Genomic DNA, 17,454 nt, shown 5'->3' with positions numbered 1-17,454 from the left:
AGCTACGTTATACTCGAAATGCAAAATTTTATCCAAAACCCCTTATCTAGTAGAAAGCAATGTAAGTAGAAGCAGATTAGAAATATTAGTAGTAGATATTTTATTTCATTTTTTCAATCAATAGAGACGGAAATGCACCACATATTGATATATATATATATATCCTTGTCACGATAAGATCATGCAAGGGAGGTTTGTCTTTATTAAATTAGAGCCAGAGTCAGAGCATCCTGGAAATTTTTCTAGGTTTGCTTTTATTCTTTTGTTTATGCTTCAAGCATAAACAAACAATTAGTGAGACAATTTAAGCAGATGCAAGCTTGTCGCCTGAAGAAAGTAGACATCAAAGCTTACCAGTGAGCCTGCCTTTTGTTTTTTTACCTTTTTTTGGCCTTTTAGGGGTCTTCCTCAAGTCTTATTATAGTAATATCCTACTGCTTCAGAGGCGACATAAAAGATAATCCCATTGGGAATAGCCATTAGCCAACGCTGAAACAACGACACGGTATTTTGCTGGCTACCGACTGGAACTCATCAGTACCAAGGGAGAGGTCCACGCTGTTAAATGGTTAACTGTGTGTTGGATTCGGGGAACCTCCTTGTCTCGTCAAATTGGGCTTTTAACGTAAGCGCTTACGCAGCCAGAGGTTTAGCTCAATGCAAACTGGCCACTGGGGCAGGTAAAGATAAGCCAGCTATATATACGAATGTTTTTCAGCATTAGGCTTTGGTTGCCAATTTGACTTTGGCCACTGGCTGCTTCAGTTGCATTTGGGGTAGGACTAGGACAGAAACTTATCCTGATCTCTTGGATACTATGTGTGGACTTCTCCTAGACCACCAACTTTTGTTGGTCCGTCACTTTTGTCGTTCTTTTTCAACGCACATACTATGTAAAATAGCCCCCAAAGTAGAGATATCATCAATTGTGGTGTCATTTGTCCTCATTCCTCGAAACCATACCCTTCCTGTTTTGTCCTATCGGTGACCCATGATGTAGACTAAATATTGGACTAGGGTCGGACTTGATAATCAACTTGGAAACAGAATCAAGTTATAGTTCTCGATTTAATGGTCATTGGAGATGTGTGGGTGTTAAATTCCTAAAGCATCAACCACAAAAAACAGAGACGTGATGTACGAATTTCATTTCACTTTTTACATGATAGTTTGCTAGAATCACCTTTAATTATTAGCTTTGATCCATGATCTCATCTACTAAACCTTTCCATGAAAATCAAAATCCTTGTTCTCTTGGAGATGCTGCATGACCCATGATCTGATTAGCAAATTGAACCTCGAGCCCAAAATTGTTGAGACTTTGGGCTAGCTTATCCAACCCATTAAAGTTAATTTTTGCCAATAAAAATGGACCAAGACCCAAAAGCAGTGCTCAAGTGGGCCACCCCAGGTTTCCACCGATGCTTAAAACCGCGGTCAAGTCAGCCTAATTGGATTCAACTAGTCAAAAATGGACGATGGAAAAGGTCCAAGAATCGCCCATGCCCAAAAGGTACACATGTATTCATTGCGTTTCATGAAAGTAATGACGTTTGTGAGAGGGACTAAAGACCCAATGCACCAAGCTGGCTTGCAAATATGGATAAGTGTGACTGTCAAGCGGGGCCCCTTCATCGTTGAAGTTGCACTTACTTATGGGCCTCGAATTGATCAACACAAAGCCTTGTCATAGACTTGTCTGGCCATTTTCAATCGGATTTTGATTGTGATCGAACCATTCTTTTATTAGGACTTGCCGGCCAAGGCCCGGATGCCACGAAACAAAGATGGGCCTTGATATAATCAACATCGACCTTGGCTGGCTCTTCCTGTTTATTTATCACATTAATAGAACAACTAACTTTGATAGGATAAGGATGCCAATCCAAGCCGCCAATTCAATCAAACAAAGGAATAATAGCTGTCAAGCGGGTCCATGTTTTGATTCTAAAAAACCTTTCCTATTGGCCAGTGATATAATAAGCTTTCTTGCCAATCCAAACTCTTTCATGCCTTCTTTGGCCCATAAAATGAAGAGGGTAAGGTAAGTCTGTCAAATTGGACTTTTATGGATTTACAGTTGAAATATTGATTTGGCATTTTGTCAAGATAGTGGGCTTTGAATCAGAGCCCAAACTATCTACCTTGCAAGTGAATTGCCCACCTTTCCCCTTCAAGGTAAAACAGCTTATGTCATTGAATAAATAGGCAGGGATATTATGTTTCAGTAATTTCATAATTAGCAAATTAACTATACATCCGACTTTGACTAATGTCCCAATTAGTTCTCACCTGATACTCGGGAAAATTTTAAAATTTTTCTTCATGAGATGAAAGTTTTGTCTTAATTTAACAGAGTCATAAAAACTCTAGAGTCAACGTAATCATAATAAATAAAATACACAAATAATTATTTAACAACTTGCTTACATAACTAATGCAATAAGCTCAAATATTGTTTATCTGAGGAATTTTGTACTATATCATAAAATAGTATTAGGGTCGGTATTTGGTAAAAGGTCCCATGTGATTAAGATGAGTTATGGAATAAAATAAACTTGGTCAGCGCATTCTTATCACTGCAAATTTGTCACATTTGATGTTGTACTTTATTCATCTTAACAAAAAGGTCAATCAAATGAATGTGGGCATAGACGTGTACTTCATTAATTTTCTCAAATTTTATAAGTTTCTTTTTATAATATTGTTGGATACGACTAGCTAAATTGGCACACTATGGCAAGAGATAGGGAGAAGAAGGCTGTTTATAACGTAATTAAGAATTCATATATCCAATTCACTCCAATGGAACCTAATCGTAAAGATTGGTTTATGCTGCTCTTTGGAGTTCCAAGTTTTGCAGTTTGAGAAGCATTGTTTACCATAATCTCTAAACTAACAAACAGTAATCGAAAGCTAAGCTAAGTCGTCTTGTTATTTTGATGGGAAATCTAACCAATAAATACGTTCATACTCTTAATATTTAAAAAATGAATTTTTTCAGTATATAACTTTCAATTGATGAATTTAAATTTAAAAAATATAAGTCTTCGTTTTTGCCAGTGCAGTCAGTTTTACCATGGCTCAAATTTTCCAAAGGGAACGAATCTTGTGCTGGAGATTCCATTTCATTGGGACAACAAAACCGAGTTTCTATGATTCCAAGGCAATTTTATATTCAAGGACAAAGGGGAAACAAACTACAGAACTGAACTGGAAGTCAAGGTTAGCTACGTTTCAAAGTAAGACCCATTGTTTAATTAAGTATATTAATTATATTGTTTTGAAAGTTTTGGTGGGCATGATGATAGCCAGGTCTATATTGTGGAAAGGTCCAAAGTTTAACGGCATGTCCAGCAGCATTGTTTATTCATATAATTTTGTGTTTTTAGCGGTTCAAGCAGCCATATGTATGGGTATTTCTTAGCAGAATGGAAGACGTGAGTAGGTGCGTATCTGAAATCACTTGCCGTATCTTACAAGTAAAGTCTGTCTCTTTCTTCCCTCACCATATGGTAGAAAATTCCAAGCATAAACCAACGAGTTCTTTTCCCATTGCAGGTTCATCCATTCTCCTACGAAGTTTTGATGGTAGTTTTGTTGGCCTTACATCATGCCTGCATAAGTAGCAAGCTCTTAATCCACCGCACATTGCATTTTGATGATTTCTTGTTGATTGTGTGTTCCTCTTCTTTAACAAGACATTTTCTTTTATCTTTTTCCTTTTGTTCGGTCTCCCCTGGAAAAGAGGAGGAAAAGAAACCCAACTACGCTACATCCCAAATGGAATTGTTTCTTTTATATTTATGACTAAACCCTTCAACTAGCCTTTAATTATAAGGTTCGAAATACCATTAAAAGACAACTTTGATTTGAATTCTTGATGCTATATAACTAAAACTAGAGATACGTGGAATCTAAAGATTAACAAGAACTCATACAAGGAAAGGAAAATGGTAGAGACATGGTCGTCATTCTTTCCCATGGCCCTTTCCCGAGATGTGATAGAACATATATCGAAGAGTACATAGAAAGCTGACCTTGTTACTGGGGGACACCATGTCAACAACCAATTTAAAATTCCGTTAAATACATATGTCTTGGTCCCTCCAGTACAGCTCCACTCCTATAAAACAGCTTTGCTCTGTTTTTTGCCCCTGAAATATAATAAATACCAATACTTTAAAGCTGTAGCACAAATTGGCCTCTCTCTCTCCCCTCACCCTTTAATTATTTGGTCAAACGAATCAGCAAATCCGCACTATCGGAGCCTCAATGATTGCATCTTTTACCTATATATTTGATCCAATAACGCATTCCACCAACCTTTAACAAAAACAGTTCCCCCCACAATTCGAAAGTTTTTTTGTTGGTTATGTAGCAGTATTACTTTGCATCATAATTCATAAACAAAAAACGGAGGCAAAAACTTTCAACTGATAAACCGACAAAACCCTGTTAGTTTCTTTTACAGTAAAGGGAGGAAGGGCTTGAACATGGCGGCGAAGTTGTTGGCATTAGCATGCATACGAAACGATAGTTATGGGGACCTGTCACCAAGGCCTCACTATCCTTCGATGCCAAAGTACCCGAAAGGGGTTTCCGCACAAGAAACGAGCTTGGAGGGGTCCGAGGCCAAGGCAATGTTTTCAGTTATCGGAATGACATGTTCAGCCTGCGCTGGATCCGTCGAAAAGGCTGTCAAGAGGCTTCCAGGAATCCGGGAAGCCGTTGTTGATGTTTTGAACAACAGGGCGCAAGTTATGTTCTACCCGAGTTTCGTAAACGTAAGTTCAGTTATAATATCCGTCTTTTGTTTTTTTCTTTATATTGTCTGTTTCCTTCTTTTGTCAGGTATTCAATCAAAATTTGTTTAGGGTACTTTGTTTCTCCATTGACGGAGGGATGCAAGGATTTGATGCTTGATTTGCCCATTTCTTCAAAATTTCAAGCATTTTAAGGAATTTCTTTGCTGCAATAACTCAAAAATGGCTCTGAAATCTGTTATCTGAGAAATAGATGAATTAAAAGTGAATCTAATAGGTCAAAATTGTAACTTTCCAATAGACACATGTTCTATTAGGATGCAGAAATGACAGATTTTAAAGGACAAATGAAACAAAGAATGGGTTCCTTTGCAGCTACATCAATTGTCCTTTCGCTTGTAAACAGAAAACAAGATTTGGTTTTCTGTTCCTTTTCCTATTACTTGTCCAATTTTTTCTTCATCTGTTTCCTTGGTTTTCGTATTTTCTTTTCCTTGGCTTTTTGTTGCTTTGCTTTTCCGTGCTGAGGATGAAGAGATACGTCAAGTTCACATGAAAATGAACTTGATTTTGACCTCCATAAATGTTGAACCATACAAATGCAGGTAGTTGCATCTGTGTTTGTCAAGGGGGCCAGCATGGCTGAGCCTGGACCATCAGACCTGAGCTTATGGGTTAAGAAAACCCCATGAGTCCTCTACTATGGGCCTGAAATTGTATGTCAGGCTCGGTTCTATGTCTCGTCTTGCCATGGAAAAGATTGAAGAGCATATGCAAAACTATAGCTGTTTTACTTCTATGAAGCAAATCTTTGCTTGTGGATTTGTTTTGGCATTTCTCTTCGCAGAGATAACTTTTAGTGAAGTTCACACAAACACCACTCTGAATCTGCATATATAAAATGATTAGGTTATGGTTCTATCTTGATTTACAAGCCATTTCTTTCCTTATCATATTCTACTAATCATAATCATAAATCTTAAGATTCTGGGGAAACAAGTGCTGTTGAATTATTAAGGTTTCTTGTAGGCTAATTTGATCAAATTAAGCAACAAATGATTTACACAAACTTAAACTAATTTGTTGGAATTAATGCAAGATTATTGAGTCCATTTAGTTAGTTGAACCGAGAACAATTAGCTCTCTCCATATTTGATTTAAACTGAAAGATTAGGAGGGAAAAAAATTAAAGTATAGACTATAGAGTACTACCATGTCAAGAATTTTTCTTTTCCTTGTTTACTATTTGTTGGTAATTTCCATATAGTTGATAGGCTATGACTGAAGTTTTGCTGCAGCTTTTGCAATTATCAACTTGGTCATTGTTACCGATGCAAAAGATTTTACTTGATGGTAATGCGTGAATAAATTAGAGCCTGAAATGTATTCAATTGTTGCCGCAATTTCATGAAGCTGCAAAATTTGGCTCATAGTTCATTGTACACAGCCTGGACCTGATTCTGTTTTGTTTCCTTATATTTCCTATCTGTTGCTTTTTGCGTTCTTTATGTTTAGCAAGCTTTTGAAACTTAAAACATTCTATAGAAGGAGACCATTCGTGAGGCCATCGAAGATGTTGGATTTCAAGCTTCATTGATTAAAGATGAGACAAATGAGAAATCCATTCAAGTATGCCGGATACATATTAACGGAATGACTTGCACTTCTTGCTCCTCCACTGTTGAAAAAGCTTTGCAGGCAATTCGTGGTGTGCAAAAGGCGCAGGTGGCTTTGGCAACTGAAGAAGCAGAAATTCATTATGATCCAAAAGCTGTGAGCCACAATCAGCTTATGAAAGCAATAGAAGATGCTGGATTTGAAGCCACACTTGTTAGTACAGGAGAAGACATAAGCAAGATTGATCTTCAAGTTGATGGCGTAATGACTGGTAATTCAATGAGAATGCTTGAAAATTCCCTTCAAGCCCTTCCAGGGGTTCAAGCTGTAGATGTATCAACTGAGATCAAAAAGATTTCTGTCTCATACAAACCAGATATAACAGGACCAAGAAACTTTATCAGAGTGATTGAGTCAACCGGGAGTAGCAGGCGTTTCAAGGCAACTATATTTCCTGAAGGAGAAGGAGGTGGAAGGGAGACTCACAAAAGGGAGGAAATTAAGCAGTACTTTAGATCTTTCCTCTGGAGCTTGATTTTCACTATTCCTGTTTTTCTAACCTCCATGGTTTTTATGTATATCCCTGGAATTAAGCATGGATTAGATACCAAAGTAGTCAATATGCTAACTGTTGGTGAGATTATGAGGTGGGTGCTATCAACTCCAGTGCAATTCATAATAGGGCGTCGATTCTATACTGGTTCCTACAAAGCATTGCGCCATGGTTCTGCCAACATGGATGTTTTAATAGCCTTGGGGACAAATGCAGCCTACTTTTACTCAGTCTACACAGTGTTAAGAGCTGCTACCTCTCCAGATTTTGAGGGTACGGATTTTTTTGAGACAAGTGCAATGCTTATTTCATTTATCCTACTTGGGAAGTATCTGGAGGTTCTAGCCAAGGGAAAGACATCTGAGGCCATAGCTAAGCTTATGAACCTTGCACCTGAGACAGCAATATTGTTGACTTTGGATGGGGAAGGAAATGTGATAAGTGAAGAAGAAATCGATAGTCGATTGATACAAAAGAATGACGTCATCAAAATTATTCCTGGTGCAAAAGTAGCTTCAGATGGTTTTGTTTTGTGGGGGCAAAGCCACATAAATGAAAGTATGATAACAGGAGAGGCACGACCAGTAGCAAAGAGGAAGGGAGATACAGTTATTGGAGGCACGGTTAATGAGAATGGAGTATTACATATTAAGGCAACAAAGGTTGGTTCAGAAAGTGCGCTTGCACAGATTGTTCGGCTTGTTGAGTCTGCTCAGATGGCCAAAGCTCCTGTACAGAAGTTTGCTGACCGCATTTCAAAATATTTTGTGCCTCTGGTAATAGAATATAAAATTGCTTCATGTCCTCTTAGGCTTGTTTCACAAAGTTGTTTTGCTTAGATTGTCATTTGTTTCACTTGTTCAAGACTTCGGTAGCAGCAACTGACTATTGTCTTTTGCAGGTGATCATTCTTTCATTTTCAACATGGCTTGCCTGGTTTTTAGCTGGAAAGTTTCACGGCTACCCAGAATCATGGATACCATCTTCAATGGATAGATTTGAGCTTGCACTTCAGTTTGGAATCTCTGTCATGGTCATAGCCTGTCCTTGTGCTCTGGGCCTTGCAACCCCAACAGCTGTTATGGTTGGTACCGGAGTTGGTGCATCTCAAGGCGTACTAATTAAAGGGGGTCAAGCTTTGGAAAGTGCACATAAGGTTAGCATAGGCCTTTCATCTTGAAATTTGCTAGTTTCTGTATATTGAGCTACTGTATTGTTGCTCTTGTTAAAATCTGTTATTTGCTGTTTCTATCTGGAAATCTTATCATGCTACAGAAGCTTTTCTATTAAAATAGAAAAGAATAGCTAAGTACCATTCAAATTAAAACAGTTGTAGATTCAGTATGTTTCTTTCGTCAGAATGTTAAGAAAAAAAGAAGACCCGAACTCCATATTGTTTGAAGATTTTTTTTTTTTGAGAGGTAAAAGAGATTTTATTTATAACATAGGATACAAAATCCATCATAATATGAACAACTGTCCATATCAAAGAAACTGTGCTAGCCCATTGAGTTTTGGGGAAAAGAAACTGAGGTATTGAATATTTTCTTCTTACTTAGATACACAGGTGGCCTCTTGTTTTTCCTATTTTGATTCTTATATTTCTATCAATCTTGTAGGTAAATTGCATTGTATTTGACAAGACCGGAACTCTCACAGTTGGAAAGCCAGTCCTTGTTAACACAAGACTCTTGAAAAATATGGTGCTACATGAATTCTACGAGCTTCTTGCTGCAACCGAGGTATGCTTTTCTTCACTGAATTCTGACAGGTTGAGAGAAGTTCTTTGCATAGAATAATCATTAATGTTATCAGTCCTCCAACCTACTTGAATGGATCTTACAAACTTCAAATAGATTGACTCAAACATTCTCTTGTTATTAATGCTGGTAATGAATTGGTCAGGTAAACAGTGAGCATCCACTGGCCAAGGCCATCGTTGAGTATGCCAAGAAGTTCAGAGAAGATGAAGAGAACCCTGCTTGGCCAGAAGCACGAGACTTTGTCTCTGTAACAGGTCATGGAGTGAAAGCCTTTGTCAGGAACAGGGAAATAATTGTGGGAAACAAGAGCTTGATGTTGGACCACAACATTGCTATTCCAGCTGATGCTCAAGATATGCTAACAGAAACTGAAGGGATGGCACAAACTGGCATATTAGTATCAATAGATGGGGAAGTGACTGGAGTTCTAGCCATATCTGATCCAGTGAAGCCAGGTGCTCAGGAAGTTATTTCCATTCTCAGGTCTATGAATGTAAGAAGCATTATGGTGACAGGTGACAATATGGGAACTGCAAGTTCCATTGCCAGGCAAATTGGAATTGAAACGGTTGTTGCAGAAGCGAAACCTGAACAGAAAGCAGAGAAAGTAAAAGACTTACAGGTAAATATATGAGCATTGGTGTTTCGTAATAAAGTTGCTGGCATCTTTATGTAAACATTTTATTCATTTTTCTTAACCACAGGCAGCAGGTTATGCTGTGGCAATGGTAGGAGATGGCATTAATGACTCACCAGCACTTGTAGCAGCAGATGTTGGAATGGCAATTGGTGCTGGCACAGACATTGCTATAGAGGCAGCTGACATAGTTCTGATGAAGAGCAACTTAGAGGATGTGATCACTGCCATACACCTTTCCCAGAAAACCTTTTCTCGTATCCGTCTGAACTACATCTGGGCTTTGGGGTATAATATTCTGGGCATTCCAATAGCTGCTGGGGCTCTTTTTCCATCAACTGGGTTTCGTTTGCCTCCATGGATTGCTGGAGCTGCAATGGCAGCCTCTTCAGTTAGTGTGGTTTGCTGCTCCCTCTTGTTAAAGAATTACAAGAGACCCAAGAAGCTGGAAAACCTTGAGATACGTGGAATAAAGATCGAGTGATGGATGATAAAAGGTTCTTGATGCAGTTGTGTATATATGTTTAGGGGGAACAAATAAAGCTGGTAGGTCAGTCAATGGATGAATGCAATATATAAATAGAGTGACTTTGGTTGGCTGGCAAATTTTGTACATACACCAGTGGTGCTGTTAAGATTTTTAGATATTTTGTGTAGCTATGTATGAAGGGCAGTGGGCAAAGGCAGTGTTGTAATCTCTTATTGTGCATGAATTCAATCCGGTTTGTCTTGATAATAAATCCATCTCTGTATTTTTAGCTTTCAATTGTTTTCATCAACTATCTATCCTTTTGCTTTCTATACCCTTTGATCAAATCAATCCTTCTCATTATTATATAGCAAAGCTAGCAGAAGTTGATAAGAGAAAGATATATTTTCTTTTTCACTTATGTAGAAGCTTCATACACGGAGATGTGTTACAAAACTAAACCAGTGGGAGAAATTACAGTGCTAAATCATACTAAGGATCTCTAATATTGCAAGAAAAGAAATTTAAATTATGTATATTATATATATATAAAAGATTAATCCTATTCATAATTTAACTCTAACTATTGTAGTGTAATTCTAATTAAAAATAGTAATTTAACTAGATAATAATATTTATTTAATAAGATAATTTGTATAATATCTCAACACAAATTTCGAGCAAATCAGAAGCTTATCACAACATTTCTATATGTGATAGAGACTTAAGTTGCCTAGAATTGAGCTTTAAATTTCACCACGTGGAAAAATGTTTCAAGAGGATGAAGTCCTTTAAACCACTCCTTTTCTTTCGTTTTCCTCTTCCCCACAAACAGTGCAGCTCTAGTGAAGCTGATTGTTGAGCATAGCAATCAGATGGTTGCAGATTCCTGGACTACACTAACTTTGTCATATTATCCATTTGAAAGCTTGATTATTGTAACTACTCTTCACTTTATTCTAATTCTGATTCAGCATATAGAGCAGATACAAATTATTTTATGGTCCAAATCCCCGTAAAACTGTTGCTGATAATAAGCATGCTGCACCAGGAAAAACTGAGGACTTGGAGATTCCGAAGTCTTGCCAGAAACATCCTGTGTCTGACCTACAACATGCTATCTGTCCTGGCAGGCAGCCGACGGAAGAAGTTTATTGGCACTGGTGGCAACCTGTATCGAAATCTTGGGTGTCTCATCACATAGAACCCTGTCAAGGCTGCTATCACTTGAAATGGTGTCACAAACAACACTATGGCAGCTACAAGGCAAAATGAAATAAAGATGGCAGTAGCACGTGGGTCTCGCCAGCTTAGTAGTGCTTGAAACCGCTCCCCCTGAGTTGCAACATCACCAATCACAGTCTGAATTCTACCAGCCACACTCCTCAACCGATCGTACCTCATTCTAACCAGCTCCGGGCTCTTGCTTGTAGGAAACGTATCAAATTCCTCATCAAGCTCATCAGGGTGCACTGCCTCAGCTTGTGAAATCTTTGTGTTCATGTGAGGAGGGTACCTTGGCCGATAGCGGAAGTTCCACACCCCTATTAGAAACATGTAGAGGAAAATTGTAGGCAAGATCAGTTCTGGGAGGCAAGCAAGCATTAGAAAGAGCACATGAACCAGAACTGTTGTGATAGGATTCTTCCACATGCAGATATCCCCAAACCATTTCCCAACAGCAAACAATCCTGAGAAAACTGTCATTAGTCGGAAGAAATTTGCTTTGCTTTTGCGCATGCTCCAAAGATGTGAGTCCACATCAGACATATACTCAACTACCTCCTTCCGAAGTGGGGGCTCTGCCCGACCTAAGCGTGCTGCCACTATATTAACAGCTTGATGGCGTAGCATGTCCAGCTGCATCACACTGAAGGGCCTTACATAGTGCATTTTGGGTAGTAGTGGTCGTGAATATTGGTAAAGCATGTTTACAAAAGATGTACATGTGAATCGTATTGCCAAATGCAATTCCCCCTTCTTCTTAACCCCAGTTGGATGAAGAACCAGCAAGGGATAAGAATGTGTGTAAACACGACCTGCTTCCAAAGTAGAGATGCGAATCCTAACCTTCCCAATCTTCAGGTCCTTGTTACTATTTGAACCCTTCTCCCCAAGCTGGCTGTTGTCAAATACACCAACTGTGAGAACGGTAGCTGGATCAAAAACTTCCCAAGTGTACTGCTCATTATACTTTGGAGACAGATTGTCAACAAGGGTGCGAGTGCGGATCCATTTGTGACCATACTTTGCTACACAGTAGGTATCTGATGTTCCCCTCCCATCTCGTGTTTTCATAGGATGGAGACCTACTGCATTTAAGATGCCAAGTTCCAAGACCCCAATTGGTGGCCTCCACAGTTGCTTTGCTGTAGGGCGGAGATCACTGCTGTAGTGAGTAGACTCATCAAGCACATGATATCCTCCATCTAAACAAACACGAAGATGGATTCGGCTAGAAAACTTATCTTTCTTCAGCTGATCTACATCCACAGCAACTGGCTTTTCAAGGTTGAACCAACGAGAATGAATGATTCGATCATCAGCACGCTTTTCTATGGAGTTCAATGGTATAATGGCCCTCCCAATTATCTCATCTTTTCCAGGAGCCACACGATCCTCAACTGAAAGAACTAGATGATCTTCAAAGGGTTCAGCAGCAACAAACAGAAGATCCTCATTCCAGATGGCATTCAGAGTCCGAGCCTGACATGGCTTTGTTTTCACAACCTGGTTGCCTATTTGTGCCTTAACGTACACATCGGGGAAACGGTTCTTCTCCGTTGGCACCAGGTCTTGTGCTTCAACAACATTAACACGCACGTACCACAGTCGTGGTGAATGATAGACTTTTGAACGTAGCACTGTAAATGTAGCCGGTGTGCTATCAACAGGAGTAGCTGCATCAGAGTGCCACGCATCAGAAAAAGCCTCATCTGCTTGAGTTCCAATCCAGACAGCAAGCATCAGCTCACCCTTTATCTTCTCTCCCTTCTTATCCTCAAGCCGGTACCACTCTGGAGCCAGAGGACTATCTGGTGGGACGCGTAATGGAACCTCACTGATGTCAAACCTTATAATTCCAACAAAGTCATCTTTGACCAGATCCTTGTCCTTAATCACAACTTCTAATACAGAAGCTTGCATACGATCCCTTGAAAATGCAAATACCTGGTTCCACTCAGGATTTTGCTTTTTCTCAAAGTGCTTTGTTATGCCTTTGTAGTTCCCAACCTTTACCTCCACAAATGGATCAATACTCCCAGTAACATCCATTGCAGGAAGTTCACGAGCTTTGACAACCCTTACATAGAGAAAATGCATCCGCTCAACAAGATCATATGTACTCGCAGTCTTATCTCCATGGATAACACGCCCCCCGACAACTCTTCCCCCACCAAGAAAGGGACTGGTTTCTTTAAGTGCAAAATCAACAGGTTGTGCAGATAATGCAGAGTGCATGTGTACTAGCTTTGGAGGAGGTGGTTCTGGTTTCATCTCATCAGCAATATACTTTGGTACGTGATGATGGTGATGAACGGCTGGATCAGAAGAATGATGCTGATCGTGTTGGTGTAGATTTGGATTGGGAAGATGATGAAAGGTGTGCCTTGATTCAACCCTGTCTTTCATGACCGGGCTTTGAACTGTTTGCGCAAGCATAGGAGTTACGTGGGGTTCGCGACTAGGCAAAGATTCAACAGTGGGTGCTGGGATTGAGGACTTTATGGATGGATCATCTGTAATATAAACTTTTAAGCCGAGCTCTCCTCTCACACGTGAAAATATCCCACGCTTTTCCAGGGGGTAGTGCAAGACAACAGCATCAGAGTAAGGAACGAATGAAGTTCCAGTGAGACAAACCTTCCCGAGAAACGGTCTGGTGTTAGAACCTTTGATATTATTGTAGACATACGCATCAAGAGAGAGATAATGGAGGTTGGAAGGATCAGAGATATTGAAGTAAAAGCTCTCATTCCAAACAGGGTTGAGATCCTTTTCTTTGATAGTGGTACGGAACTTCTGACCATCAAAGTACAGCTCCACAAAGGAACTGGCTGAACCTTGCCCATCTTTAGGCAAAAGATTGTGGGCACTGACCACATCAACCCCTAGCTTAAGGTTGTTCATCTGATGTTTAAGAGAGTGAGCTTGTTGAACGAAATGTGAGAGTGCAGAAAAGAAAGATGGCTATAGGTACCTGCAGCAGGAATAGGAAGTTATTATCGATTGGCAATGAACATCTACAACAGAAAAGGAAAAAAAAAAATGCATTGCAGGGAAGAAACAAATTACATGAATAACTCATTGAATGAACTCTTGAATGAGACATATAGATTGTGATAGAACTACACAGATTATTAATCTACCTTAGGCAACGGTCGTACAGTATCTTCACTTTTCAGGGTAATGCAGGCAATGTTCACACAAGGAGAACATGCAAGAGCAAAAAGAAATTGATCACAACAAGCAGCGCACCCTGATGACAGTGCTTATCATCGAACAGGCAAGAAACCAATCAAGTACAGTGAAGCCAGGAGGAAAACTGATTCACAAATAGTATGAAACAGAACACATCTAAATGAAATGTCCACAAATTTAATACTTCCCTCTAAAGATGAATTTCAGCTTAGAGAAAAGATTTTCCTATCTTCCTCTATGTTGATTTTTCATTACTAATAAGATACTAACACAGAGCTGACCAAAAAATCAAGGTTTAAATTATTAAATTTGACTTAGAAAAAGCAAATCCATTGTGTATAAATTAAAACTGAGAAAGAGAAACAAGTCCGCACTTTTTATAAAAGAATATGAGCAAAGCTACGTCGTAAAGAGAAGATCTAAAACATGAATTATAAAAAAAATGGTGCTACTACTTTGCACATGACTGCCACTCTTTAAGCTAAAGATCCTTATACCACGCTTAAAACACATGCCCTTTGCTCAGAATATACGCAATTTAACCATAGGATCTCAAAACTGTCTTCATCTCTCCAGAACAAAAGAAAAGAAAAGAGTAAAGCGAGAAAAGAACCAAAAGAAAAGCTTCGACTGTCATTAATCTCCAAATAAATAATTAAATATCTCCGCACACACTGAAAACGAAACAATGTATTAGTTCTTAATTTCCTCGGTTTTCTCGGCTACCAAACAGAGGTTAGATGGAAATCTATTTAATATAAACAATAAATTTACCGTTAAAAGTGCTCAAAAAGGCTACAAAACTGAACAATGAAGTTGAGAACAATGAAAAGAAGGCATCAGTTAAACTTTACTCAACGGATGTATATATCATTTTTCTTTCCCGTTAAAAGGAAACAAAAATATCGACCTTTCTTGATAAAAATCCAGAATGCACTTCGAAAGTAAGATAATCAGAGCTACAGAGCGTAAAGCTAGACTCAGCTCTTTCAAGCTGGTCATTGAAATGCTATTACTAGGAGAAAAAACAAACAAAAAAACAAGAACCAAAACTGATGAAATTCACCTTCTCTTAAATGTGAGCTGAAACGTCTTCAAACTTGAACCATTTTCTTCAAAGAAATGGCAAGCTCCTCTTCATAAATATACTTTGCATTTGCAATGCATTAAAGTTTCTGAGACAGTAAAAGAAAAGCAAAAGAGTTATTGCAGACACGATAAACGAGGGGAGTGATAGAGAAAGAAAACAACAATGCAGCCATTTGATAGCAGGGAAAAGGAAAATGGCAAAAACAGAAAATTTTTATTAGTTTCAAGTAGTGATGGCAAAACAGGGTCGTTTTCGGTTCTGATTCGTCGTTTTGACTCCTACGTATCGCATTTTAAGATTTTTCAAATAATCGAGGAGGGCTGTTAAGGTGTGGACCATCTTATTGTGATTATCATAAGGTGTGATCTCGGCGCGCGTTTCTTTTATCATGTGGTGGTGATAAAGAGGAGATCTCTACCAATGTCTGTACGAAATTGGACCAGTTACTTGGACCGCTTGGATTCTATGCTGTAATTTTTTCTAACCGCCGCTGGTGCCTACTAAACTTTTGCAAATCAATTCACCTTTGAGTAAAACAGTAGTTACTATAAGTTTTAAAGATTATTTGCATTTCAACCTCAAACTTTTCTGTTCAATTCTCATACATCCCTGCTGCAACGCGGAAGTTATCACGTATAGGAAGCAACCTGAAAAATGAAAATGGATCTCCCTCCTTCGCTTTCTCTTTCCAAGCCATTAATTGGCGAAGTGGTCAACCGCTCTGATTCTACCTGTCGACCACATTAATGTGGCCATGTGGCGTTCGCAGCGCTGGAGCTGGCCGGGCGCGTGCATGTTTCTCACTTTCACGAAAATAAATGAAGATCAGAAACTTAATCTGTTGGCCTCGTGATTACCGAATCCCCAAGATCTTCATCCTATTGATACCATCATCGGCTACGATCGTTACACGTGGGGTTCTTTGTCGATAGTATGATTATGATTTTAGGATGAGCATGGATTTTTGGTTTCCAGTCACATGGGCCAACTCGTGCAGCCTTGCACCTCGCTCCAATATAGAGGCAGTGTTTTTGTACTGATTTGCATGATTGGCATGTAAAGTTTCTGGAAGAGAAGCCAAAGACTACAAGACAGGAGCGTAAGACAAACGGTGTCGTCTGGTGACTCTCTTCTCTTTCACTTGTACTTTCATGTTTCACGTGTATTTACTATTTACTATCTACTATGGTAGTACCAAATCTTCTAGATTTCTACCATATACTATGGCCTACAAAACTTTGTCCTCTATAAAATTGAATGCCAAGTTGAGTTGTTTTCTATGTTATATTCTTATTTTTTGGACAATAATTAAAAAAATGAGTAAGAATTATATAATACAAAAATATGAATTACGATGTTTTGCTTTGTTCTCTTTAGTTTGACAATAAATTGAAATTATTTTTAAAGTTTAAAATTACATATATGAGGTACTTTTGATGAAGATTTATTTTAGTATCAAATATGTAATTAATTAATTAATTAATTTTTTTATATATAAAAATCTATTGAAATAGAAAATATACAACATATTTAACTTTTTTTTATAATGTCTGAACCTTTGTTGCTCATCAAAATTATGATATGAAGGTAAATATATCATAATGTAAACTAAATAAGTTAAAAGTTTCATCACATTATTCCCTATAAAAGAGACAATTAATTTTGCAGTGCCAATTAATAACTATTTTCGATACTTCTCTTATTCTTTTGAGATTGTTAGACACAATTTTCAGTAACCCATATAGGTGAATTTGACATTTATCATTAAAATCTATAAAATTGAAAATTTAACTTTTTGTAAACTATGAAAGCTTGAATAAGGGTTGCATTAATTTTAGTGGACGAATTAATGTTTTTAAAAATTTTTGAATTTTTTAAAAAATTCAGATAAATTTTTGTTGACATAATGCTTAAAAAAATGCATAAAATATGTTAAAAAATTTAAATAAGTTTTTATCATTTTATTATATTTAATCAAATCTTATATTTTTATTTTGAGTCTAATAAGTTCTTATAATTAATAATTAATTTAATTATCATTAGTTAAAATAATATTTATTATTTTATATTTACATAGTATTAATATGATACTAATGTAAAAAGTAAAAAATATTACATAATCATATTATTATACCAT

General features: G+C 37.9%; 2 protein-coding genes across 4 annotated transcripts; one reads left to right on the top strand and one right to left on the bottom strand.

Annotated features, from left to right (window-relative positions):
* The first annotated feature begins 4,050 nt into the window (after positions 1-4,050).
* Positions 4,051-10,102, top strand: HMA5 (heavy metal atpase 5). 2 transcript variants are annotated; one of them, XM_021419476.2, is made up of 6 exons: positions 4,051-4,787; positions 6,315-7,712; positions 7,838-8,092; positions 8,556-8,678; positions 8,842-9,321; positions 9,404-10,102. In XM_021419476.2, exons 1-6 carry the CDS (start codon positions 4,497-4,499, stop codon positions 9,818-9,820), a joined length of 2,964 nt encoding a protein of 987 aa, XP_021275151.1. In that variant the 5' UTR covers positions 4,051-4,496; the 3' UTR covers positions 9,821-10,102. The 2 variants fall into 2 exon arrangements, with proteins under 2 accessions (XP_021275151.1, XP_021275070.1); XM_021419395.2 differs by having other exon boundaries at positions 4,052-4,787; positions 6,312-7,712.
* Positions 10,103-10,421: 319 nt separating this feature from the next.
* On the bottom strand, positions 10,422-15,556 carry LOC110409721 (C2 calcium/lipid-binding plant phosphoribosyltransferase family protein). Of its 2 annotated transcripts, none has more exons than XM_021419204.2 (2): positions 15,294-15,556; positions 10,422-14,006 (listed from the first exon to the last, which is right to left on the bottom strand). In XM_021419204.2, the coding sequence occupies exon 2, from the start codon at positions 13,934-13,936 to the stop codon at positions 10,913-10,915; it is 3,024 nt and encodes a 1,007-aa protein (XP_021274879.1). In that variant the 5' UTR covers positions 13,937-14,006; positions 15,294-15,556; the 3' UTR covers positions 10,422-10,912. The 2 variants fall into 2 exon arrangements, with proteins under 2 accessions (XP_021274879.1, XP_021274956.1); XM_021419281.2 differs by lacking the exon at positions 15,294-15,556 and adding an exon at positions 14,176-15,253.
* Between the last annotated feature and the right edge of the window lie 1,898 nt (positions 15,557-17,454).

This window comes from Theobroma umbraticum, unplaced genomic scaffold (genome assembly GCF_002168275.2).
Source record: "Theobroma umbraticum cultivar Fairchild unplaced genomic scaffold, ASM216827v3 scaffold_30.0, whole genome shotgun sequence".
NCBI lineage: Eukaryota > Viridiplantae > Streptophyta > Magnoliopsida > Malvales > Malvaceae > Theobroma > Theobroma umbraticum.
Note: the sequence above shows the minus strand (reverse complement) of the source record. Positions and strands in the feature narration are given on the sequence as shown.